The sequence below is a fragment of the Bubalus bubalis genome, chromosome 5, assembly GCF_019923935.1.
Source record: "Bubalus bubalis isolate 160015118507 breed Murrah chromosome 5, NDDB_SH_1, whole genome shotgun sequence".
Classification (NCBI taxonomy): Eukaryota; Metazoa; Chordata; class Mammalia; order Artiodactyla; family Bovidae; genus Bubalus; species Bubalus bubalis.
The window spans coordinates 28,994,610-29,021,323 of record NC_059161.1 but is presented as its reverse complement, the minus strand read 5'-3'; the positions used below and the strand labels follow the sequence as shown (position 1 = coordinate 29,021,323).

General features: G+C 53.5%; 1 protein-coding gene across 1 annotated transcript; it reads right to left on the bottom strand.

Annotated features, from left to right (window-relative positions):
* Window positions 1-501: 501 nt before the first annotated feature.
* EFHD2 (EF-hand domain family member D2) lies at window positions 502-18,477 on the bottom strand. The gene is made up of 4 exons (XM_045165686.1): window positions 18,094-18,477; window positions 4,950-5,097; window positions 3,318-3,452; window positions 502-2,129 (listed from the first exon to the last, which is right to left on the bottom strand). Exons 1-4 carry the CDS (start codon window positions 18,399-18,401, stop codon window positions 1,998-2,000), a joined length of 723 nt encoding a protein of 240 aa, XP_045021621.1. The 5' UTR covers window positions 18,402-18,477; the 3' UTR covers window positions 502-1,997.
* Window positions 18,478-26,714: the final 8,237 nt, after the last annotated feature.

Below are 26,714 nucleotides of genomic sequence, written 5' to 3'. Positions count from 1 at the left end.
GGTGGCTAAGACCCCATGCATCCAATGCAGGAGTCTTGGGTTTGATCCCTGGTCAGGGAAATAAATCCCACATGATGAACTAAGCGCTCGCATGCCACAAGTAAAGATTCCGAGTGTGGCAACTAAGACCTAGCGCAGCCAAATAAATAAGCAGATTTTCCTTTTAAAAAAGAGCTTAGACGAGTCCCTGGTGACAGCACGTGAGCATCGAACTCAACTTCTCCCCTTAGGAAGAAGTCCTGAGTCCCCTCGTCTCCCTGGCTTCTGACATGGGAGCCACCTGAGCAAATGCTGCCCCCATACCCAGGTGACCTCGCCCTGTCCACTCCTTTCCCAGCCCCTCCCGTCTCCCACCCCAACAAGAACCACACACACATAAGAATATAGAATTTTATCTTATTTAGTTAAAAAAAATAATCGTACCACCGAATGAAGAAGTAGCTTTTTTTTTTTTTTTTTTGGTGAGATGCGAGGAGAGAAAAAAAAAGCAATAAGCCCAAAGAAAGAGAACTTTTTATATTCATCTGTATAAACATATCCGCTAAGGCAAACGCAATCCAGGGCCAAGGCTGCTGCACGGGGGTCAGTACCTCCTAATTCCTGCAGATTCTAAGGCCAAAAAAATAAAACCTCTGCAAGTCCAACAGAAGTTGTGTGGACTCTTGGGGCATCTTACTAAAATAAAGAATTATCAAGTTTAAAAAGCAGTGACGCTGTCACAATACACACGGAAAGTTGCATAACTGTGGCCTCGGCGGCCATTCACTTGTTTGGACTGGGGGACGGGCACAGCTTCACGACACAGCAACGGACACAGACACGCACACACACGGACACACACACGTGTGAGCGCGCACATGGGGAGCCGTGTAGGGTCTGGCTGGTGGCACAGGCTTGGCCACGGCCCATCTGGGGAGGGGCACGGGGCGGGGGGGCTGGGGTCCCCGTGCACCCTCAGGGGGTGGGTGTGATGGGACAGGTTCCCGTCGCTGGTGCCAAGGTGGTGAACGTCATTCGGGGAAGGATGGCGTGAAAGAGCCCAGCCAGGCCCCCTGCTCCCAACCACCTGGTCCGTGCAAACCATTTAAAGCACTTCTTGGACACCTCCTAGAGAATGGAGGTGTGCTGGTTTCCTTCCCCATGAAGGGGCCAAGCCCTCCTCCCTGCCCCCTCTTCTCCCGGGACCCTCTGGCTGCTGTGGGCCGGTGTGGGGTGAGGGGGCGACCAGGGAGTGGTGTTTCTGCCCCCAGAGCCTTCCCGGCCCATGATCCATGGCATGGCCGGCAGAGTGTGGGCCCGTGAGGTAGATTGGCAGAGATGCCCCCTCACCCTGCCTGGCTGGGGCCCAGAGGGCTGGGGTTTCCATGTCAGCTGGGGGACAGGGGGGTGGGCGGGGTGGGCCAGGGCCTTGGGTCCCTTGGCCAGGACAGAAGTGCCCCCCTTGATTCCAGCAGAGAGAGGAGGCAGGGCTGCAGGAACAGGTGCTGGGCGTGGGGAGCCGGGTGCCACTGATCAGCTCTATGGGGCTGCGATTCTTGCCATCTGTCACTCGCCCAGTCTAGGGAGGGGCCCCAGGGCCGTGGGGGCGGTGCAGCCTGTAGGTGAAGGGCAGCTGGCCTCTGGGGTGGGGACGATGTGGATGGGGGAGGTGCAGGGAGGAGACGAGTGTGTGTGGAGGGCAGCCTCCCAGCAGGGTGCGCCCTAGAGCCCGGAGAAGGCGCGGCTGGGGCAGGCAGCGGGCAGCCAGGAGGCGAAGGAGCAGGACTGGCCGGGCAGCTGGTGTCGCAGCCTCAGGAACAGCAGAGGGAGCGGGGAGAGGCCAGGCCGCTCTGGGAGACCCCGTCGACCGGCTTGTTCACAGACATCTGTAGCTTTTTAGCATGGTCCCTTCGGGCAGAGCCGAGGATCAAGCTGGGCCTCCGGTCTGCCCACCCTTGCCACCCTCACGGGCCAGACCGGGCGCCAGGGCCGGGGCCACATGGTGGGGCGCAGCCTCGCTACTTGAAGGTGGACTGCAGCTCCTTGAAGGCCGCTTTCCGCTGCTTCATCTCCTCCGCTTGCTTCTTCCTCTCCTCCTGCTCTGCCTTGATCTCCTCCTCGAATCGGCTGGACACGTTCATGGCCTGGACCTGGGATGGGGTTGGGTGGGAGTCGGGTGGTCAGGACTGGAGGCGGTCTCTCTGGGGTCTCTTCTAGTTCTGCTGTGCCCTCCATCCCACCCCAACCAATGCTCTGCCTCCCACCATCCAGACCCTCGGCTTGACACCTCAGTCACCTCTCTGAGCCTCAGTTCTTCCATTTAGAGCCTGGTAGTGATTTAGTCGCCAAGTTGTGTCTGACTCGTGACTCCATAGGCTGTAGCCTGCCAGGCTTCTCTGTCCATGGCATTTCTCAGGCAAGAATACTGGAGTGAGTTGCCATTTTCTCCTCCAGGGAATCTTCCCCATCCAGGGGTTGAACCTGGGTCTCCTGCACTGCAGGCAGACTCTTTACCAACTGAGCTACCAGGGGAGCCCATATGTAGAGCCTGGTGATTAATAACTCTGATCTCATAGGTACATGGAGAGGATTAAAAGAGATAAGATACATTCAGTGGCTGTTGCAGAGTGTGGGTCCTGTAACTGAGAGCTTCTGATGTAGCTATTCTTATCCTTTTCCTGTCCTGGGAAGCCCAACTGAACCCGGAAACATCCCATCAATTCTAGAAGCCCAGAAGGAGGTGGGAGGAGGCCTTTAGAAAAAATGTTCTTAGCTAACATGAAGATGGGGAGAAGCAAGAACAGGCAGGAGCCCCAGGGTCCTGGCAAGACAGGATCCAGGAACCATACTTGTCCCCTCCACCTGAACCTGTGCCATGCCTGGAGTTGGCCTCTGGGGCCATCACACTCCGTCCAGGCTGGGGCTGGCAGGGCTAGTGTCTCAGAGAGGCCCTGGGGACCAGTGCTATGTTTCTGGGCCTGCTCTGCTGTTTCTTGGTCCCACCTTTTAAAGCCCAGTCCTTTGTGTAGTGGCTCTGTGTGCCAGGGCAGGGGCATCTCAAAGTGCCCCTTGTTCCCTCTTCAAGAATACATACTTCTCACCCATCCCTGGAGGAGAGAAGGGGTAAACTGGAAAGGATCACAAGGTGGATGGGAGGGGACAGAAGCCAGGAACGACATGGGCCCTGATAGGCGTCAGCTCCCCACCTCTTGTCTGTGGCCTCAGCAGGTACAGGAAGGGGACATGCTGATCCTTCTGCTAACTCAGGGTCCTGGTGGATCCCAGCCACCCCTATCCTCAAGTGGGGTCAGGGCACCCCACAGCCCCCCATTCCTTACCTTGGCCTCAAAGAAGCTCTTGGCCCCCTTGACACCCTCGGTGGACACGTCGATCTCAGAGAGGCGGGCCAGCACGTGCAGCCCGCTGTCCTCCTGCAGCTCCCCGGCTGCTGCCTTGCGGAAAATCAGGAGGAACTGTGGCAGGGAGAACAGAACACTGACGTCATCAGGAAGAGAGTGGGAGGGGCCACAGCCTGCCCACCCCCGGGCCTGCTACAGGCCTCCCTGGGAAGAGAGGTGCTCGCGGGCCTGGGAGCCAGAGGCCTGGGCTCTCCACTCTCCATGCTCTGTGTTTCTGAACAGGCTGCTGGGCCCCTCCTCTCTGGGCCTCAGTTGCCCATCTGTAAAATGGGAGGCTAGGTGACCTATCTCCTGTCCACCTCAGGATTGGGGCTCCTGCAGGCTGCTCTGCCCATGCTCAGCTCCCAGCAAAAGCCTCAACTTATCTCTTACCTTTGTCTCCACTGTTCTCCAAACCAGTCCACCTTACATCCCACTTACGGAGCCCTGAAGGTACATGATTGTGCCCATTTTACAGAAAGAGTGAGGCTCAGCACCGGAAAGTCACGGAGGAGGACTTGAACCCAGGTCCTGAGTCCATACCATCGTCGTGTACTGCTGCACCGTCCTCCTTGGGCCTCGGCTCCCCCAGGTGCCTGGGCCACCTTTCTCTTGCTTGCCTCCTCTATGCTTCCTGCTAGCTCTCCAGGGCCCACCTGAGAGCTGACCCTCCAGAGGCCACAGCTGGCATTTAACCCCTGTGCTGCCTAGGAGGCCAGTGCCATTGCTGTCTGGCTTGGAGCCTCGGTTTCCTCCTCCAGCAAACAGGTTCGCTCATGGCTCCCATCTCCGAGTGAGGCTGAGTGAGGGCTGGACTGTGAAGTCACCTGGCCCAGCGCCTGCTCCTCTTGGACCTGCAGGGCAAGTCCCTCCTCCATCTGCCCCCTCTTCTCCTCAGTCACAGCATCCTATCGTTTCACTCTCTGTGCATCTCCCCCTCTGCCCGCCAGGACCCCTGGAGCACAGGGTCTTTCTCTGTACTCCCAGAGCCCACCTGGGGTCAGGCATACGGGACTTCCCTGATAGTACAGTGGATGGGGAGTCTGCCTGCCAAAGCGGGGGACATGGGCTTGATCCCTGGTCCAGGCGGTGGGGCAAACTAAGCCTGTGGGCCACAACTCCTGAGTATGCACTCTAGAGCCCATGAGCCGCAACCACTGAGTCTGTGCTACAACTACCGAGGCTCGTGCACCTAGAGCCCATGCTCTGCAACAGGAGAAGCCACCGCAATGAAAAGCCTGAGCACTGCAACCAGAGAGTAGCTCTCTGCAAGTAGAGAAAAGCTCGCGCAGCAGTGAAGACCCAACACAGACATGAATAAAAATAAATCAATCAATAAATAAAATAAGTGCTCACTACATGAAGGGATGGATGGACCTTCTTTTCACTTAGGCATCTCAGAATCTCCCTGGGGACCTGCTCTACGATCTGCTGAAACCTCATTCAGCCAACAATCAGCCATTCAACAGTGGCTGTTCAAGGACAAGCAACTCAGCGACAAGGCCGGGGTGAGTCTCTCCGCACCACCAAACCCCCAACAGTGTTGCCCCCCACGGGGAGGAGGAAGCTCACCTCCCGGAAGCTGAGCTTGCTGTCAAAGTCTTCATCCACCTCCTTGATCATATTTTTCAGGCCCAGGTGGGTCTGGGGAGCTCCAAGTTTCTCCATCATGAGCTTTAGCTCCATCAGGTCAATGAATCCATCCCGGCCGGCATCGTACCTGTGGGTGCAAAGAGAGGCTTTAGGACATCCTGACACTTGTTCCTCACCAGCCAGAGTGGTGATAAGCCAGAGCACAAGGAGCCTAGGAGCTCAAAAGTCACCTCCTAGCGAGGAACTCAGCCAAGGCTGATTTGTGGCCCAGTGACTGCTTGGTTACCTCTGATGATGGGGAGCTCACCACGTGGCCCGGCAGCCTCTTACATGTTGAGCAGTGCCAACTTTTGGCCAAACCTGCTACACAGGGAAGCTGAAACCACAGCCCCTATCTACTGAATGAGACATGACAAGCATGTAGGAAGAATTAACAATATCATATGGGGTACGGACTGGGAGGGTGGGCCCTGATGTAAGAACTCACTGACCATCCTTAGGCACCTCCACAGGCCCTCGAGGGACATCTTGGCTCCATATCTCCCCCTCTCCCTGTCCCCACCCAGGAGGGAGGCAGAAGGAACCACACGTCTAAGGGTAGGGGCCAGGGCTCACAGGAGGGAGGGGAGTTTTCTGGAATGTGGCCTGGGGTGTGTTCAGGGAACAGCTTGCACAGGGTGCCTGCAGAGGGGTACAGCGGTGGCTGGAAAGGCCTGGAACAATGATGAGGTGATGACTGTGTCTCTGCCCTGCACGTTCCGGGTCTCTTTTTTCTACCACTCACGGCCTGGCAGAGAGACAGACAGGGTGAGGCGCAGAGTCTAAAGAGCTTGCTTGACCGGCTTCCTTGTGGTAAGAGAGGGTCAGAGCTGCCCTCCGGCCGTCCCCCGGTGGGGGAGGTGCTTGCTGCTGGTGCTGGGAGCACACAGCCTGGCGGATGTGGGCGCTGTTCCCACAGCCCAGCCAGGCCCTCTTATCAGGCCAACTAAGCAACTGCTCTGATTGCCTCCTGGTAGGTGGGGGAGGGTCATTTCAGTGTTGGCCAAGTGGGCCTCCTGAGCCTGAAGACCCTTGTGCAGCTCCTCAAGGCCTCAAGATGGCTGGGTGACGGTGCTGGTGACATTACTATGACACAGAGGGGCTGAGTCCCAGAAACTTTCTGCAGACTTGGATTTCCTACATAAACACTCATCTCGTTTCTGTCCCTGCTTCAAGGGCTCCCCAGTTCCCTTCCCCTATCTCCAGGTATACTTCATACAACTATGGGAATCTGATAGCAACCAGCTTTTGAAATCTTATCTTTGTGCTGGGAAATTTACCTACTTCATTTTACTTAATCCCCTTCATTTAAAACGAAGGCTCAGAGAGGTGAAGTGAGCTGCCCAAGGTCACACAGCAGTAGAGGAAGGAGCTGGGCTTCTATCCCACGTCTGGAGGGCTCACAGACTTGCCCATTGGCTGGGCCCAGCCCCCCTCCACACGTCCTGGGGCTGCCAGCAGAACAGAGGAGCGCTGAGCGGAGCAGTTGTGCGAGGGGTATAAATAGTTCACGAGCAAGTGAGTCAGTGGTTGGAAGTGACGCAGCACAGGGAAGACAGGTCTCTGGGAACCCTGCAGGGAACACAGGGTCCTGAGGCCTCTTCCCCCACCATGGAGAGAGGAGGCTGGAGTTCGGGCAGTGGCCACAGCCAAGGTGGAAGCAGATAACAGAGAGGATGCAGTGGAGGATTGTGGGACTTGAGAAGGTCAGGAAGACCAACGATCCTGTGGTCCAGACTCCACTTAGAGCTGGAGGGACCCTGTGGGGGGCACAGTGGAGCCCCTCATCTTCCATCTTTGGAGTCTGTTTGCCAGTTGGTAACAGGCGGGGTGGCTGCTCCTTGAGCCTTACTGACCGGTACTGGAGCGGCCCTGGAGCAACCCAGGAGGAGAGCAGCCCAACGACAGAGGAGTCAGTCTTTCCAGGGTCAGTCATACGGATGCCCCTCCTCAGTGTCCCTGAGGAAAACAAAGGCCCGACCTCTTTCTGAACTTGGGCTCCAGTGACGTTCGGCGATGACATGTCAGGGCTGGAGCAGATGGCCTGGGTTCTAGGAGACTGTGCCAGAGAACCTCCCACCGAGGCCAAGAACCCCTGGTATGATGGTGACCCTTTCGTAGGGTCACTGTGGGGACTGAAGGGGTTCATACGTGAGAAGCACTTAGCACAGCTCTGGCTCCAGAAACGGCAGCTACCAGCACTATCATGGACTTAGTTACTTTTATGAAGCTCCTACTATGTGCCAGGCAGTTTGTCTCCACACCTCTATGCTCAGCAATCCTGGGGGGTCAGTTATGGCCCCACGTGACTGATTAGAGAATAGGGACTATAAAGGTCTGGGCACTGGCCAGGGGTCCAGCCCCCCATCCCCGCGCTTCCCACACTTGACCCTCTCCATCGCCCCACTAGCCTCTCCTGAGTCTCAGCTCAAGGGTTTCTCTTGCAGCCAGGGGTGGCTCAGTTTCAGAGGAAGTGCAGATAAAGTGTCCACACTTGGACAGAAACGAGGGCTCTGGATCTCGGTCTCTGGCAGCTCCCAGGCCTGTCTGGGCTGCAGCTCAAACCACGGCCTGAACCGCTGTCTGCGTCAATCAAGCATCTATCAATTACCAGGTCTGGGCTCCCGCCCCCAGGGGGACAGTGCTGGCCGTAGTGCCGGAGGATCAGCCACCAAGGGGAGGTGACAGAGAGCAGGGAGAAGCAGGTGCTGGAGTGGGAGGTGGGGCCCCAGAGGTGGCAACACTGGACTCCCTCCCCCCTCGGGGGAGTGGACCTCCACCATGTGCCCTGGGCTCTGATGTGGGTGGGCTCTGGGTCATTGGATCAGCTAGATTCTTCCTAGGTAAACCCTGGAGGTTTGTGCTCACAGCATCTCTGCTGAGACTGACCCGAGTCCAAACCCCAGCTCTGCCATCTGCGGGCTAGGTGACCCTGTTCAAATCACACGACCCCAGGCGCCTCAATTTCCCCATTCACACCATGGAGATCAGACCCATCTCAGGCTCAAGGCAAGCGTTAAGAGAGGATCCACAAAGATTCTGAGCACAGAGGCTGGCCCACAATAAGTACTTAATTAATACACACTAATTACAGTACCACTGCTGAATTATTATTATTGTTAACATCTATCATTAGGGTTTGAGAGTAAAGGAGATTATGGATATATAAAATGGGCTTTCCAGGTGTTGCAGTTAGTAAGGAACTTGCCTGCCAATGCAAGAGACATGGGTTCAATCCCTGGGTCAGGAAAATCCCCTGGAACAGGAAATGGCAACCCACTCCAGTATTCTTATCTGGAAAATCCCATGGACAGAGGAGCCTGCCGGGCGACTGTCCATGGTGTCACAAAGAGTTGGACATGACTAAGCCCATACTGAAGCTGAAGCTCCAATACTTTGGCCACCTGATGTGAAGAGCCGATTCATTAGAAAAGACCCTGACGCTGGGAAAGATTGAAGGCAGGAGGAGAAGGGGATGACAGAGGACGAGATGGCTGGATGGCATCACCGACTCAATGGACATGAGTTTGAGCAAGCTCTGGGAGATGGTAAGGGGCAGGGAAGCCTGGTGTGCTGCTGTCCATGGGGCCGCGAAGAGTTGAACACAACTGAGCGACTGAACAACAACAAAGCCCGCACACGTACGCACACAAGGATATAAAACACCTAATACGTAATATGTGCCTAAAACCTGCTAACTTGATTATAATAGCTCTATTGAGAACTTTTAATGTGCCAGATACTAGTTAAGTACTTTGTACATATAATATAAAAATCGTGATAATAATAATAGTGGTAAAAAATACAATTTCTTCCCCAGTCCTGATTGTGTATGGCTGGGAGGAAATGCTTGCTGTAGACTGGCCTGGAGGTAGGGGGTGGACAAGATGAATGAGGGGTCCCACAAGCACCTCCTCTGAAGGTCCAACTACTTCCATTCCCAGCCCCCATTAGGCTGGATTCAGAGACCCTGCCACTTGGGGAGGTGGAGAGATATAATCTTTTGCTCTCTCACTGGGCAGAGAGAGAGAGAAGCCCCAGTCCTGGGTAACCCTCCAGTTCCTCCTCTGACAGAGAGGGAAGTGAGAAAGGGGAAGACGGTCACTGCCACCAGCAGGAGGATGCCTGGCAACCCAGGAGAGAATGCTGTTAGTAGGATGCTGGGAAACAGGTGTATCCCTGGCTGGGGAGACCCTCTCTTCCAACAGCCCTTGCCCTGAGCTGGAGCTGAGGCTACAGGTAGCTCAGAGGATCCAGGCAAAAAATGTACACAAGATCCGTCTGGATGCCTGGTCTACCCGCTTCATGTCATGTAGGGAAATTGGGGCCCAGAGTGGGTAGCAAGCAGCCCAGAGTCACACAGCTAGAGATCAGCAAGATTCCAAAAGCTGTAAACTTTGCTCCCTCCCTACCTGCCTGCTTCCCTCTTCTTCGTGGTCCCGTGAGAGGTCCTGAATTCTCAAGCCTGCAGGGCTGGGGGAGGCTGGGCTGAGAGCAGAGGCTTGGGACCTGCCTGGGAGGACCAATTCCATCCGGGACTGACAACAAAGCTCCTGGGCTGGGAGCTCAGCATGTTTCTCCAGCACTGGACGGAGGCTGCTGCATCTGGCACTGTGCCCACATTCCTACCCCCCCCCCCCCAACAGTTCTCAACAGGGAGGGCTCAGCTGCTGCCGCCCCGGATGCTGGTGACAAAATCCCCTCCCATCTGTCCTTGAAAGTGGAGCAGCGGCCACCACCCGGGCAGACTTTGCCCCTTTGGACTGCAGGGCCCTCTTGGCGATTGCTCCTCCTCCCTTGGTTCTGATAACCCGGAGTTCTGGGGCTGAGCAGCGGCCAGCTCTGATAGTGTGCAGGGCCTGCCCCTATTTCATAACAATATTATCATTAGTGGCTCCTCTTGGCTGAGCACGTACTACGTGGCAGGCACTACCCCACGTGCTTTGTGTCAGATCCTCTCAAGAACTTAGTGCTGCTGCTGCTAAGTCACTTCAGTCGTGTCCGACTCTGTGTGACCCCATAGACGGCAGCCCACCAGGCTCCACCATCCCTGGGATTCTCCACTGGAGTGGCTTGCCATTTCCTTCTCCAAAGAACTTGGTGAAGCAGGCATAAACATCCCCATACTACAGACGAGCAGACTGAGGCTCAGGGAGGAAGTGACTTGGCCAAGATCATAGCTAACAAGGACATACCTGACTATCAGAACCCTAGCCTGAGGAAAAACATGTGCTTTTAACTACTATGCTGTGTTCTGATGCCTACAGACCCTGTAACAAAGAAACTCAGGTTGGGAGGGATACTGGAGGCTACCTCATTGAGCATTCGTTAGGGTCAGATCCCCTAATGCAGCTTTCCTGCTTGAATACCTCTGAGGACGGGAAGCTCACTGCTCCACTAAAACAGCCCATTTTGGCTTTGGAACTCTCTATTAGAAAGTTGCTCTTTCTAATATGACCCTCCCCATTGGCCAGCTGTGCTATACAGTCTGATGGCAGAGTGAGGAGCCATCAGAGTCACTGCACAGGGGGAGGGGGGCAATGGTTTGGGAGCATAGGGGACCCCAATTCTCTCCCCTCTGGCTCCCATCCCATCCCAGGCCTTTGCTGGTGGTCTCTCTGCCCATGGGGGTTGCCAGGAGGACAGACAGCTGGAGAGAGAGGTGTTTATGGACCACTGAGCCCCCAGGCCCACCTGACTTTGGCCCTAGTATTCACAGACCTGGTCTTCCCCCATCCTGTCTGGGGAGGCCTCAGTGGCTTCAAGGCCTCTACTCTTTGTCCTGAAATGGGAAGGTAGGAAAGTTCTAGACACCAGGGAAATTCTGGCCTTGCTGCTTGTTACAGCTGGGTTGGCCCGGTCCTCCTCCTGGTACAGGTAGACACCCACAGGCTCGGTGATGACAGTTCGGTAGTGCCCATCCGTTCCTACACTCCCCCACCCCCAGACTGCCTGATTCGGGCAGGGAAAGCCCAGTCACTCACCACTTCCTCCAGCCCTATCTTTAGAGTCTGACACTCGATCTGTTGCCCTGTGTCAGCGAAGGAGAGGGTGTGTGAGCGTGTATGGGTGAATGTGTGGCCAGGGTGGGGCTGATGCTACCCCTATGGCTTCCCAGGGAGTCCAAGGATCAAGTGGGTGCCCCCCTCTGGCTGATGACAACCTGCTGGGGGCTGTCAGGGCTCAGGACACCCTAAACTCAGGTTTAAGCATCTCTCACTGAGCCCCACCCTGGGAGGGCAGCTCCCTCCACTGGTAGCAATAGCAGTGGGTCTCTCCGCAGCCTGCTCTTAATAATAATTATTATTATAACAGTGATTGCAAAGGACATATACCGAATGTCTAATATAACCCAGTGTTTATTACTTAACTTAATCTTCCCTTTTGTTATTGCCTCACTCCCTAGACTCAGCAACGGGGCAGGGAGAAGGCTATGGGGTGGCCCAGTGCTTCTTAAACCTTAAAGTGCATACCTGGTGAGTCTTACTAAAATGCAGACTCTGATCCAGTAGGCCTAGGGTGGAGCCCGAGCATCTGGATTTCTAACAAGCTGATGAGGAGATAGATGCTCCTAATAGGGTCCCATAGGAGCAAAAGACTTGGAGTCAGAAGGATCAAGTTTAAATCCTGTCTGCTCCTCAGTCATAGAAACCTGAGAGTCAGTCTTCTTATCTGTGAAATGGGTGATGACCATCTTACAGGATGTTAAGAAAGAATTAAACAAGAGGTAAAGTTCCTGGAATGGAACAGCCCCAGAGGTCCTCTCTCTCTACACAGCTCAGGAGTCCCCAGGCCTGGCTCTGTCTGGCTGCACCTCTCTGGCCTAGAACCCTTCTCTAGAGTCCTAAAAAAGTGGAAATCAGCCAAGGAGAAGACTGCTGGGCAGACAGAGGGACCTCAGCTGCTGGAGGGCGTGGGGTTGGCTTTGCAAGGCCTGGTCTCCTAGAGCTGAAGCTAGGCCCTGAACCCAGAGGCACAGACAGAAAGCAGGAAGGCGCAAACCAAAAGGGAACCAAAAGTCCCCGGGGGTTGGGAGAGGAGAGGTGACTCAGAATCACAAGGGAAGTAGGAGAGCAGAGGACAGGCCTGAGGCCAGAAAATCCTCCCTCCCCAGAAAACCAGGCTTCTGGCTGCTGTAGGCACAGGACCCAACCTCTGAACCCCCAGAGGGTTCTCCCCCACCACCCGCCCCCCTTCCCTGGTCCCCCAACCACAAACACCGCCCTCACTTGGCTTTGGGAGCTCCCTGTAGGCAGACCTGCTTCTAATCCCGCCCTGGCCACTTATTATAACCTTGGGCCTTGCTTTTCTCATCTGGCAAATGGGGAGAATGACAGCACCCACCTCACTGGGCTGGTCTGAGGATTCAATTCAGTTCCTGAAATAATACACCGGGCCTCATGGGCCTGGTGGCTCCATTTAACAAGGAGAGGGCGTGGAGGCAGGGGGCTGGCTATGGAGGGCTGACATCATGGCATCCTTCAAGAGAACTTTCAGTACTCCTCGTAGAAATAAAGAAACGGAACCCGACGTTTCCAGCCCTGGGGATCCAGCCTCTCTCACTCCCAAAGACCCCTCTATGTCATTGCTTTTCATGAGACTGTAAGCTTCTTGAGGGCAGAAATTTTATTTTTCCCTTAATTCTCTGGAACTTGCATACAGAAACTTAACAAAATATGATCAAAGGAGTGAACCCTACATTTTAAAAAAATGTCACCTATGTTTTTAATAGCCCACCAGCCAGACACGATGGACTCTTTACAAAGGCTCAGGAGTTTTTTTCTTTGGCCACACTATGCAGCTTCCAGGATCTTGGTTCCTGGGCCAGGGACTACCCAGGCCCTTGGCACTGAAAGTGCAGAGTCCTAACCACTGGACCACCAGGGAGTTCCCCAGGACTTTCTCATCTTAATCCTCAGGACTTTCCCAGGAAGGTTCTTTAGCCCCAGGGGAAATAGACTCTGAGAAATGGAGTACCCACCTGCTGGGCAATGGCACACGGGAGCCAACTAGAGCCCTAGTTTTGTGTCATCCCCGGGCTGCTGGGTGCTCTTCCCTTTTTTCTGCCACCTGCCTTCCACGTAATTAAGCGACAATGAATTCGATTCCCCATTTTTGTTATTTCCCAAAGCCATATGTAGCTGTCAATCAAAGCTTCTGTTCCGCAGGAGGGAAAGAAGGTTCTCATGCTGAGGCCCGTCACTCGGGTCCAAAGCAAGAGGGCTGTTGCCAGCCTGGCAGGCTGGGCAGCTCCGTGGGGGGTAAGTGGAGGCAGCCAGTGGCTTTTTGGAGCCATCTCTGCCTCAGCCACCACTGCCAGGGCTGGGACGGTAGTGACAGGAACTTGGTGAGGACTTATTCTATGCCAAGCCCTGGATTAAACACTTCATAACAACTCTGGGAGGTGAGGGCTATTGTTCTCCCTGTTCTAGCTGAGGAAGTGAGGCTCAGAAGGGTTTACTGTGTCTTGCCCAGGGCTCACAGCTGGGATTCCAACCCAGGGTAAGTAAGTAAGTAAGTAAGTGAAATCACTCAGTGTCTGACTCTTGCGACCCCTATCCCCTGGTAGGACTGTAGCCTACCAGGCTCCTCTGTCCATGAGATTCTCCAGGCAAGAGTACTGGAGTGGGTTGCCATTTCCTTCTCCAGGGGATTTTCCTGACTCAGGGATCGAACCCGGGTCGCCCACATTGCAGGCAGATGCTTTATCCTCTGAGGCAGGGTAGCACACTCCAAAGGCCCAGCCATTAACCACTGCACCAGACAGTCTCCCAGAAAGGACAAGGGGCTATGCTGGGGGGCAGGGGGGCGGTGCTGTGAGCTGCAAAAGCCTGAGGTGGAGCAGGTGGAGGGGAGGGAAGGGTGGGAAGAAGAGAGGGGCACTGGCTGTTGTGACGCAAGGGGTCATGAGACGGAATGGCTGGGGACGAGGCTGGGCCGGGCAGGGGACTAGGGCATCGTCCTCGGATTCCACAGCAGGTTCAGAATTACATGGCTGCCTCCCTGTCTGGCAGGTCTCAGCTTACAAAACCCCACAGAGCCCTAGGCAACAGCCCCAGGCTGTTGCCAGCCCAGAAGTGGCTGCCTTGAGGCCCTCTGGGGCCACACCCCTGCCCCTTGCCTGGAGGTCTCCAGCATTAGTCACTCAGTCTGACTCTTTGCTACCCTAGACCCTATGGACTGTAGCCCTCCTCTGTCCATGGAATTCTTCAGGCAAGAATACTGGAGTGGGTTGCCCTTTCCTTCTCCAGGGAGGCCTTCTTCCCGACCCAGGCAGGACCCTAAATGAATGAGCAGACAGAGGAGGGGAGAGGGTGGAGTTAGAGGTGATGGGAGGAGCCTGAGGCAGCAAGGGGAGGACGGACTGAGAGTCAGGTGCCTCCAGGTGCCTGGCACTGTGCCAGAGCTCGTGTGCATCACCTGCCTGCAGCCCCCCCCTCCCCAGAAGCAGGGACCACTGTCCCCAAATGTATAGATAAGGATGCTCTGGTTCAGTCATTGAAAATCTCCCCATGAAAGTCACTACACCTTCCCGGGCCTCAGTTTTCTCTTCTGTAAAATGGGGAGAAGGGTTGATGACAACCCCCCAAAGTCTCTCCTAGATGGAAACTACCAGGAGTGTAAGGTCAGTGATAGTAGAGAGCCTGGCCATCTTCCCTCTGCCCCCTTTCTTCTCCCTCCATCTCCATCCTGAGGAAGAATCTGCTGATGACCACTGAATGGAATGAACCGGAGGACCCCAGAAGGCAGTTCTGTCATCCAGACAGCTCAGGATTGCTCTGACATAAGGAGGTCACTGCTGAATCATCTTTGAGAATCATCTGTCATTGTGCTCCTTTTACAGATGGGAAGACTGAGGCCAGGGGAAGGGCGGGCATACTAGGTAATTCCATAGCAAAGCCCTGCTTCCTATCTCCTGACCTCCAAGGCAAGTCCAGCTCCCAATTCCTTCTGCCCTCTCCCGTCTCTTGCACTCTGATCTGGGGGACGGTTTCCCAGGAGGCCTGGGCTCCCCTCCCCTCTGCCATGGGGGCTGCAGATTAGGGTGGAAGTCTCTCGGCAAAGCCCTGGCTGTGATCCTCCAGCCCTGCTTGGACCCAGGAGGCTGCAGCCCCTCTTGGATGGCAGAAGCAGAACGGGGGTTTTGTCTTCTATGAGAGCCTGTCTGTTGGCTGTTCACAGCCGGGACTCGGCTGGGCTGGGCTCCGCTGGCACAGTGAAGCCTTGTTTCCTTGAATACAAAATCTGCCGCCTTCCCTCCTCGCCAGGGCCCCCCGGCGGGCGGTACTTCCTTCCCTAGAAGTCCAGCTCCCTGGCCCCTTCCTGCCCCCCTACCCCATCCCTGCCAAGCAGCACCCCATCAAGCAGCAGTGGTGCCAAGATGGGGCTCCAGGGGTTCAGCTCCACTCAATTTTCACCAAAGTATCCCTCATCAAACTCATACCAAAAACAGCCTCCATAAAAGTGAGCTTGCTCTGCAAATGCAGGTTCACGATCACTCCCCAAGCCACGTGCTCCTTCTAAACAAGCTGCAGCTTCCCATTTAGTGAAGGTGTTAGTCACTCAGTCATGTCCGACTCTTTGTGACCCCACTGACTGTAGCCCACCAGGCTCCTCTGTTTATGGGATTCTCCAGGCAAGAATATTGGAGGGGGTTGCTGGGCCCTTCTCCAGGGGATCTTCCCAACCCAGGGATCAAACCCAAGTCTCCTGCATTGCAGGCAGATTCTTTACTGTCTGAGCCACCAGGGAAGCAATCCCAAGTCCCTGCTCATTTGGCGTGTCCGGGTTCTCCAAACTGTTCCTTCTTTTTATTTTTCTTGGGGGTAGAAGGGATGTCATGGAAGCCCAAGAGTAGGAGGTGGTGGGTCCATGTGGGGGAAAATCAGCCATGAATATGGAAGGGGGTGCTGGGTGATCGTCCCCTTGTGGAGGCAGACATCTGTGATGGGAAACCCAGGAGGGAAGAACATGAATTCTGGAGTCATAGACCTGGGTTTAGAGCCTGACTCCATCATTTTCTAGCTGTGTGTTCTTGGCAAGTTACTTCACTTCTCTGCGCCCAGACTGCCCAACTGCGTCACAGTGGCGATGACAGTTCTATGTCATGGGGCGCTGGGAGGAGTGGCGGAGCTCCTTAGTCCTTGGGCACTGTGAATACAGGGGTCAAGCAGCTGAATAATCTCTCCTATACTTCCCTGTGGGGGGTGGGAGGGGTTCAGCAGAGTCTACAAGGAAGTTGCCCTCTATTGGGTCTGGAATCCTGGAACTCCTGCGCTTCTGATAAGGCCAGTTTTGATCAGGAAAAAACTTGAGAAGAACTCCTAAACCAAGACCCTGGAGGCAAAGGAGCAGGCTCCTCAGGGACCAGGGGTGTCCGTGCAGAGGCCTGGGGTGGGGTTAAGGACTCAGTTCTGCCCCAGGCTGACCCTCGGAAAAAATGATGGGGTTCCCAGCCATCCAGGTCTGAGAACCAAAAAACCTCTTCCCTACAATAAGGGTCAAATGCAGAAGCAGCAGCCGCAGTAAGCAGTAAGAAGTGGGAAAGAGCCTTTCTCAAGCTGGGGGGTTGCAAAACACCCTGGGCTTCCTGCTTGCCGCTGGGTCACACTGCCCCAGCCTGCCCCCACCTCCTGCCCCAGCCAAGGTGGCTGCCAGACCTCCTGACTTCCTCACCTGAGACTTGACCTCAGGACGGGTCTACCTTTTTGGATCCATTTCCAGACCTATTCCAGATCACACCCCCGGGGCTGTTTTGCCTGCCAGAGGCAGGGGCCATGGGCAACAGGAGGTGGGTGGGGAAGAGTATCAAAGGGAGGGGGGTTGAGCACCTTCACGGCCCCCACCCCCACTAGCCCCCTCACTGCTGGGGGGCAGTGCATCTGATTATCTCAGTCCCAAGAGGGTGAACCCAGGGGTGGACCCGAATGGCATCAGGAAGTTTTTCTCTCCAGTCACTTAAGAGATTTAAAGTTTTTTTGTTGGGGGAAGGGTAAGTCCATAGGCCTGAAAGTACCTGTCCAACCTGCTGAGGCCATGGGGTGTGGAAAAAGGGATGGAGGAAGGGCTGAGGTGAGAGCCACCAGCCAAGTTAGATAGGAGGTGACCCTCTGCAGGGAGGGCAGGGGGCACGCAGTGAGGGAAGAGGGGAAAGGAGAGATGGGGCCTTCTGACAGAAAGCCAGTGACTGCAAAGCTTCAGGGCGTAGTGGGCGGTGAGGGCAAGAGGAGGGAGCTGCTGTCTGGAGAGGGAGGAGGGGGACAGTCCTGACCGGACTATTGGTGGTGGGGTTTGTACAGACCTGCGGAGTAGAGGGCAGGGAGGAAGGGGTCCCTCCCTAGGGAGATCACCTGAGGGTCAAGGGTTGGGGTCCTGGCTAAAGGAGTGGATGGGGGTAGAGCTGAGAGGGACTGAAGGGTCTCTGACACAGTTTGCTGGTAGATGCTGAATAAGTGCAGGGAAAGTGGGGGAGGGGTCTCGGCCCAGAACCCACGTTGAGGGAGATGTGAGATGAGCGGAAGAAATGAAAAAACCCCAGCCAGGGAAAGAAACGGTCACCTTTGTTGAGGCGCTAGAGGGTGGGGTGGGTGTTTCTGACCCGCGTTTGGGGGTGGGGGGGTTGGTTGGGAATTCAAGTAGCTGAGGAGGAGGAGGCGGCAGAGACCACGGGGCCCCCAGTCTCGTGGAGCGCGGGTGTGGAGAAGCATCGCTAACAAGACAGGGGTCCTAGGCCAGAGATCCGAGCTCTCCAGACCCACGCGAATGGTAGCAGTGGAGGCTCGCGCTTCTCTAGAAAGAGCCGCGGGGTCCCCAACTCCGTATGCGGGCGGATAGGGTACCGGGGGCAGCGTCACCGTGAGAAGGGATCGCGTGCCAGGGGCCGCGGGTCCCCAGACCCATAAGCGTGGTGGGGAGGAGGTCCCGAAGCCTCGTGACTATCTGGAAGGGATCTGGGGTCCTCGCCCCTGATGTGTCGGGGATCGGGGAGATCGGCTGGCCGCATGGGTCCCGGGACCGCGCGGGGTCTCAGGAGCCGAGGCCGGCTCGCGGGGTGGGTGGGGAACAGGGTCGAGCGGGCACTCACTCCTTGAACATCTTCTCCATGTCCTTGATCTGCTTCCTGGAGAACTCCTTGAACTCAGTGTAGGGGTTGAAGACGCGGCGGCTGGGTGACTGGGGCTCGCCGATGCCTTGGTTGAGGTCGGCACGCCGCAGTAGCTTGGCGCTCAGCTCTTCGTCCGCACTGCCCAGCGCCTCGGCCGTCTCGTCGGGCGCTCCCGCCGCCGCCGCCGCCGCCCCGTTCAGCCCGGGCTGCTCCGGGGCCTCGCCGCCGCCCTCGCCCTCCATCTGCAGCCGCCGGCTCAGCTTGCTGGCCAGCTCGTCCGTGGCCATGGTGGCCCGCGCGCAGCTCGCCTCGGCCCGGCGTCTGCTCGTCGCGCGCCCGCACCGCCTCTGGCCGCGCTCTTCCTCTTCCTGACACTCCCCACCGCCAGGCACCGCCCCCGAAGGTGGGACTTACGCCCCTCGCGGGGCCCACCCGCTCCCGCCCCTGATCCCGGCCCAGCGCAGCCCGCGCCTGCTCCGGCTCGGTCGCAGCGGCTCAAATGTGCCGGGAGCGCAGGGCCCGCCACCGTACCCCGCCCCCCCGCGTCAGGTTGGGGGACGCCGTGGAAACCCATCCCCCGCTCTCCGTCCTCTGTGTCAACTGAGCGGGAGAGGTCAGGCGATCGAGGCGGGAAGGAAGTGGGGGGTCCTTCCCTGCAGTTTGGGCGTGGGTCTGGGGCTCAGAGGGGCGCCGCCCCCAACCCCTTCTTTGGAATCCCCACGCCGTGAGGTCGTAATCTCGTGTCGGCGTGACACCCTGTCGGTTGCCATGGAGACCACTCGATGTTACACACTGGCGCTCTCCATGAGGGTTGCGAGGCTAATGAAGAAGGTGGACCCCGTGGCAGGATACCCTGTCTAGATGTACCCGCAGGTGGAGCCGCCACATCTTTTGGAAAGGGAAAGACCAGCAGCTGCGAGGGAGATGGCGCTGGGCCTCAGTCTTGAGGTCCTCGGAGACACCTCAAGAAAGAGCAAGGGAGAAGGGCCTGGTCCTCTCCCCGCGGGTCAGCACATAACATGAATGACTTGGCAGAATAGCTACCGGGCCATGCGGTCGTCTGTGACTTTATTTTAGGGGATCTGGCAGGGAGATCTTGATGTTGCCATTTCAGTGGGACCCCAGAGAAGAGGTGTCCTCTCCCAAGGCTCAAGGGATGGGGTGTCAGGAAGAGGCCAGAGAGAGAATTTCTCTCTGTGGTCTGGTCTGTCACCTTAAAACTGAAGAGTTGTGGACTTCCAGCATCAGGACTCCCGCAGGGGAGGAGAGGGGCTGGTTGATAATACCAGTTTCCAGACTCCAATCCAGAAAAACAAATCTGATCTCTGGAGTGGGACCCAGAAATCTACATTTTAACAGACACCCAGGGGCGTTTGGCTACATGAAGTTTGAGAATCACTACTGTGCTTTGTGCTTGTTCTCTAAAATGTTAGGATGATTCTCAAGACTGCAGAAACAGCTTCCGCCAGGGAAGAGATGGGCTTAGGGCTTAAAAAAACCAGTGCTCTGGAAACAGAGAGCACTTGAGAATGTAAAACCAGCGAGCTGTTACAGACTGATTCCCAAAGAACAGATCCTCAGTTGATATTTGTCGATTTCCCACAGTTTAAGAATATTGCTGGGACTCCCCTGGCGGTCCAGTGGTGAAGACTCTGCACTTCCAACGTATGGATTCATTCCTGATCAGGGAGCTAAGACCCCACATGCCTCTGGGCCAAAAAACCAAAACAGAAAACAGAAGCAGTGTTGTAACAAATTCAGTGACTTTAAAAAAATATGCTTTCCTTAAAAAAAAAAAAGATATTGCTAGAATTAATTTTGGGGGGCTCCAAAATCACTGTAGATGGTGACTGCAGCCATGAAATTAAAAGACACTTGCTCCTTGGAAGAAAAGCTATGACCAACCTAGACAGCATATTAAAAAGCAGAGACATTACTTTGCCAACTAAGGTCCGTCTAGTCAAAGCTATGGTTTTTCCAGTAGTCATGTATGGATGAGAGAGTTGGACTATAAAGAAAGCTGAGCACTGAAGAATTGATGCTTTTGAACTGTGGTGTTGGAGAAGACTCTTGAGAGTTCCTAGGACTGCAAGGAGATCCAACCAGTCAATCCTAAAGGAAATCAGTCCTGAATATTCATTGGAAGGACTGATGCTGAAGCTGAAACTCCAATACTTTGGTCACCTGATGCAAAGAACCGACTCATTGGAAAAAGACCCTGATGCTAGGAAAGACTGAAGGTGGGAGGAGAAGGGGATGACAGAGGATGAGATGGTTGGAAGGCATCACCGACTCGATGGACATGAGTTTGAGTAAACTCCGGGAGCTGGTGATGGACAGGGAGGCCTGGTGTGCTGCAGTCTATGGGATCGAAAAGAGTCAGACAGGACTGCACAAATGAACTGAACTGAACTGAGAATTAATTTAAAAGGGATTTTAAAAAGAATAAAATTGAGAAAAAAACTCTTCAGGGTTCAGAAAATATGAAATTTTCATCAACTTATTTTTGAGAAATGAGTTGGACTGTTTCTGAGTCCAAAAAAGATATTCAGCTTAAACGACGTGATTTTTTTTAAGTTTGGAATTAAGTTTCTGTTGGTCTTGGACAATTTGGTCCAGCTACTTTTAAGAGCTAAGTTTCTGTATCTCCCATGTGTTTTCTTCAAGGACTCATCAGAGGCAAAATAGTTGGGTTTTTATTGAATGCAAAAACCTGGGGACATGGTATAGATCGAAACTTTAAAAATTATGCCTGCAAATGCTTGGGTTTGCAAATTCTGAGCTTTCTTTTTTAGGTAGTTAATTGCTTAAAATCTGACAGACCTCAATTTGCCCCAACCTATGATTCATAATGGGTCTGCATGAAATAAGGCTGCCTTTATTATGAAATGTTTTGTTTCTGGGAGCCAACTTTTTAACAGTGAAGGGATTAGGTTAGGGTTTGCTTTTGTGAAGAACAGTTTACATGTATGTGAAAAACCTGGGATTTGGTTTGGATTATTCACACAGACTCGTAAGTATTAAATGCTCTGGTCAATTGCCCATTTGGCTTGTGTGAACACAACTCTCTGGAGGCAGGGCGGGCTCCATGATGCACAGTTGGGGGAATTCCTGTTCATTACCAATTGCATTTTGTAAAAGAGGAGCAGAACGCCCAGAACTTGCAGCTCTTATGCTCAGACAGAGCTCAGGAAGTGCTGCCCAAGGGGCGAGCCCTTTTAACACCTCTCGGGCTGATTCTGTCACTAGTGTTCAGGGGTTGAGGGGGTCTGAGACTCTGGGACTGTGGAGCAGGAGCTCAGGCTGCTTGGTGTCTGTCTCATTTCAGAGCCTTGTTGTCTGCTCCAAAGCTGGAGATGCATGCTGGATTTTATTTGAACTCTTTCCTTCTGAGGTCATTGGACTTCAGGAAAAGCACTTATTCAGAAACCAGAGAAGTAGTTGGGGGAAGAAAACTCTGGGATAACTGATGATCCCCAATTGCTAGTGAAACTTCCAGGAACCACCTAGTTGCCTGTTCATTAGGGAAAAATCACTTCTGAGTGACCCTGAGTGCTGTGCCCCAAGCACGGATTTGGGCAGAAAGAAATGCTCTGGACTGGTTATGCATGACAACATTTGGTCATGTGGAAAGAATGATCTTCAGGAAAAAATCACACCCTCAGCAAAGGATTTTTACAGAGGCAGGGGTGAGAGAGAGCCGATTCTGACAATATTCCAGCGACGAGGGAGCTAGGCAGACTTAGTCATCGTTGACTTATGTTTTTTAGCTTCCTCCCACATCTACTTGTGTAACTGTCTTTTGGGGAGGGGTAAAGCAATATTAAGAAAAACAACAGCCCTTTGAAAAACAGAAGGGAGACACAGGGAGGAGTCGGGAAGAGCTCTTGGGTGAAGAGGGCAGATGGAGAGAACTTTGAGGGGCATTCCAGAGCCGGATGGAACTGGGTGGTCCCTCCAGCCTGAGATGCTTGGAAAACAAGAAGGGATTAGGGAGACCGGAGAAGATAGAGTCAGCTCATAAACTACGGCACTCACTTGGCACTTTATAGACCCTGGTTTACTCATTCATCATCACAAACCTTCCGTGGTCATCAGCAAACCGGTGATGGATGGAGAAAGGTGCACAGAGGTCAAAGTTGAGGGACAGCCCAGATACCCATTTGGAGCGATTGGAGGAGTGAGAGCAGAGAATGAGGTCACAGCCTGGTTGGTCTCAGAGGCTTTCTCACCTCCTGCCAAGTCTGGAAGCTGTGCAGAGCGGGCAGCGGGGGAGCTGAGTCAGGAGGCGCTCACAGGACCGCAGAGCAGGGCAGGTGGGAAAGGGCGTAATGGGGCCAAGGCCTGCAGGTGGTCGCCAGTCATGAGAAGCCAACCTATCACTCTCACAAGCTTTTTGTGGTTATCTTGGATGTGTTGAATCTACTTGAAAATCAAGATTGTCTATCTAATTAGTTGCATATGCCCAAATGGACAGGCTGGGAGAAGAAAGCTGAGCGTGATTTCTGCTTCTATTAAACCCCAGGCAGTTCTGTGTCCAAGTTTAACAACTTGGACACAGCTTAAGTCTTAGCCCTGTCTTAAATGCTCAGAGAGAGAGAGAGAAAAAGAGAGAGAGACAGAGTGAGCGTGTGTGTGTGTGTGTGTATGTATCTTGTGGCTTAAAATCCAGCAATGTTGCATCTGCAGGGCCTTCCTGGACCCTTTCCAAAGATGGCAATAATATGGGCAGCTGATTCCGATTTTTATACTATTCTATGAAAGCAGTGTGCGTCTCCATCCAGGCAATCAAGACCTATTTATTAAGTGTGTTGGGCACCAGGCTCTGGTCCTGGAATTCTCCTAGCCATGTGTAAGAGTGGGAATGGGGGTGGGGAGAGTGGGACTAGCCAGTTTGAAGAGTGAGAACTGTTGGACCCACCCTGGGGGACTGACAAAGGCTATGACTGTTCCAGCTAACAAGCCTCTGGCTGGGACTCAGTACTTATTACCACCCACAATGACGCTGTTAGTAAACTATCTGACACCTCCTACCCCACCCTGCCCCAGCACAGCTTCCTGGGGGAAGGGACCTGTCTGTCTGGTTCAGCTTCGGCTCCTCAGTGCCAGCATGGTGCCTGGCCCAAGGTCAGGTTGGATAAGTCAAGGTTGACTGAATGCATGATGGCCTGCTCTGCCTGAGGGCTCAGGATGGACTGGGTGTTTTCTCCTGAGTGTCCCCTCCTGAGCATCCGGTGGCTGGTTTTCAAGGTCACCGCTAAGAAAGAGTAAAGTGACACCTCTGTGCACCCACATGACTCAACACAAAGTTAACAGGATCTCTTGGACAACAAAGTTCTCAAGTATCTGTCCCTGCTTCTCTGAGGACAGCGTCAGCAGCATCAGATAGGGATTGCAGCCGGGTGACCTGCTGGTCCTTGGGCATCGATAAGGCCCAGAGGTCATTTGGAGCTCTCTGCTAAGCAGACAAGGTGGAAGGAATAAAAGGAGGGTAGGGGTAAACAGTGCATGAGGCTGCTGCAGGGGAACATGAGGATTTGGGAAACTGAAAAGCAGGTTGTAAAATTAGCACAAGGCCGAGGCAGGCAAAGTTGGTTGAAAGAGAGAGCATGGTGCCCAGGCCAGGGACACCTGAACTCAGGCAGTAACTAAAGAAAGCAGGGGACTCTGAGAAGGGGCTAGTAAGCCAGGACGCTGAGAGGAAGGGGTTTGTCGTGAAGTCTCGTTTCCTTCAAGCTTGGTTCAGTGGAAGGCATTTCTCCTGGTTCACCTGTGAAGCTTCCTGTTGTTCAGATGCAGGGCTGTGATGGTGAAAGGCGGTGTTGCGTCATGGTTAGGATCTGGATCTGAAAATCCCTTTGGGTTGACCTAGGGCAGCCTGTTTTACCTTTCTAGAGGCCTCAGTTGCATTGTCTATAAATGGCAATGTATCTCTCCTCCTGGAGTACTTGAGAGGATTAAATGAGAAAATTTATGTGAAGTGTTTAATGAAGTGCATGGTTCGTAGTAAAAGCTCCAGATGCTCTCAGTGATGGAGATGTTGATAAACATGGCAATGTGGCAGGCAATAGCCATGCAGATATTAACAATCTAGTCTGGGTAAGAGTCTAACATGGGGCTGGCATATCTGGTCCCCTGCCTATCTTTATAAATAAAGTTTTATTGGGACACAGCCATGCTCATTTGTTGTTATGCTACAGTGGCAGAGTTGAGTAGTCATGACAGTGACCCCATGATTCACAAAGGGAAATGGCACTTTATAGAAAAAATTTGCCAACCCGATCTTCATTGACCAGTAGATAACAAGCTGGTTCCTGGACTTCATTGAGGAAAGCACTGCATTGGAACAGTTGAGTATAAAGTCTGAGCTCTGAGGCTTTTTCTCTTGGGCAAGTAACTTCTTATGGTTTTCACATGTGAAACAGGAGCGATACACACAGTGAGGACTGAAAGGGATAATGTCTGGGCTGTGCTTAGCACAGGATCTGATGGCTGGCAAGGATGCTATAACAAGTTTGCAATTATTAACTATTAAAATTCAACTGTTGAAAGGCACAAAGAAACTTCCAGAAGAGGGTAACTGCTGTGTGTAGCTGTCTCTAGAGAAGGCCCAGCAGGAATCTCATAGAAAGCCAAAAAAGAGGATGGGAACATCACTGGTGAGCTCTCTCAGGCAACACACCCACTAAATGAACGATTCCACTCCTCAGGTGAGCAATGGGTCAGGTCGTGAAAAGTCAGGGGAGCAGAGGTGTAGGCTATGAGGTCTAGCACAGTGTCATTAGTACCTGGAGCATAGTCAGTCAGTTCAGTCACTCAGTCGTGTCCGACTCTTTGCAACCTCATGGACTGCAGCACACCAGGCTTCCCTGTCCATCACCAACTCCCCGAGCTTGCTCAAACTCGTGTCCATCGAGTTGATGATGCCATCCAATCATCTCATCCTCTGCCATCCCCTTCTCTCCTGCCTTCATTCCTTCCTGGCATCAGGGTCTTTTCCAATGAGTCAGTTCTTTGCATCAGGTGCATAGTAGGTACCCAGCGTTTGTTGCCTGAATGAATGAAGGCTGGTTGTTTAATCATAAAAGTGATTGATCCGAATAGAGTCCCTCTGATGATTAGATCCACGGTGAGCCAGAAGATAAAATTTCTGCCTCCAATATCTTAAGGTCTTAGGAATGAAAGCATTATGAGAGTAAAGTCAAAACAAGGAGTCTGCTAATGCTTCCCACAGCAGGAAGGAGGCATTGTGATGGATTCCTAGGGAACAGATGGACAAAGAAAAATGTTTACAAACAAAAGCAGGGACATAAGGTCATGAATGGGCCCAAAATAACTCAGGACACTGAGCAGATGGGTGCAAGCGGTGCATCTTGATGGAAATGAGGCCAAGCTGATAAGCTGAAATAGTCTACTCTCACCAGGTGCCCTAACCTCAGTACAGAAAAGAGGCTTTAGGAACCTCAGTCCGGAAAAGAGAAGCGCATCAGTGTGAGCAGGTGTTGGGTTTCCTCTCATCATCTTCGGTGTATTGCTTTCATTCTTAAGACTCTAGAAAATTGGAAACCACTCCACTTACCAGGAACACACTTGGGAATGCAGATCTGGCGGAAGCTGTTTTTTCCTGCAGACACTTCATGACTCTGGTTTCCACAACAGCAGGCATGGCTGGCTGTGCCAAGTTGCTGGAGAAGGGCACCTTATCTGCAAAGTCACGAATCCAAATGGGCTGCCATTGGCAAGGGTGGGAGGAAGTTGTTTGGTTTAGCCTCTCGGAGGGATCAGAAGATTGGGAGCTCTGGGAGGAGGATGAAGCCGCCTGTCCCCTGTTGTCCCTTGGAACAACGCCAGGGGAAAGGTCATTGGTAGCTTCTCAGAGCTACCAGTGGGGGCTGTGTACCAGAGTGTCTTTTAAAAAAAGTCTTCATTGAATTTATTACAATATTGTTTCTGTTTTACGTTTTGGTTTTTCAGCCGCAAGGCATGTGGGATCCTAGCTCCCTGAACAAAGATGGAACTGGCACCCTCCACATTGGAAGGTGATGACCTAACAATTGGACAGCCAGGGAAGCCCCAAGAGTGTCTTAATAAAGGCCATTTTGTTTGCAATAACAGAAACTCAAACCAGCTGAAGCAAAAAAAAAAAGAGGACATCTATGGGAAAGAAGAGCTGGTTCCTGACAATCCTGACTTTTCTCGTGATGGTCCTGACTTGTCAGCTTTGCTCACCCTGTGATTCTCTAACCTACCTTGTCACCTTTCGGTAAGCTCCCTTTCTGTTTAAGTTAGCCACAGGAGGTTTCTGTTGTTTGCAACCAGAGACCCTGAAGTGATACTCTGTCCTAGTGGAAGCCAAGGGCAGGCCCTAGAACTGGCCTTTCCCAGGAAAGAAACCAGGAACCAGAAAGTCATCAGGAATTAGGGTAACTTTCTGTGTCAGTTGGAATGCTTTCAGCTTTTAAATAACAGAAGCCTTGACGTGGGTAGGTGAAAATGTGGAGCCTCTCCCAGATGAACCCTGGCTGTGTGGTTTGCTTTGTCTGATGACATATTGGCAAACACAAGGCAGGTGGAGACTTGAAAAGTGTGCTTTGGGGCTT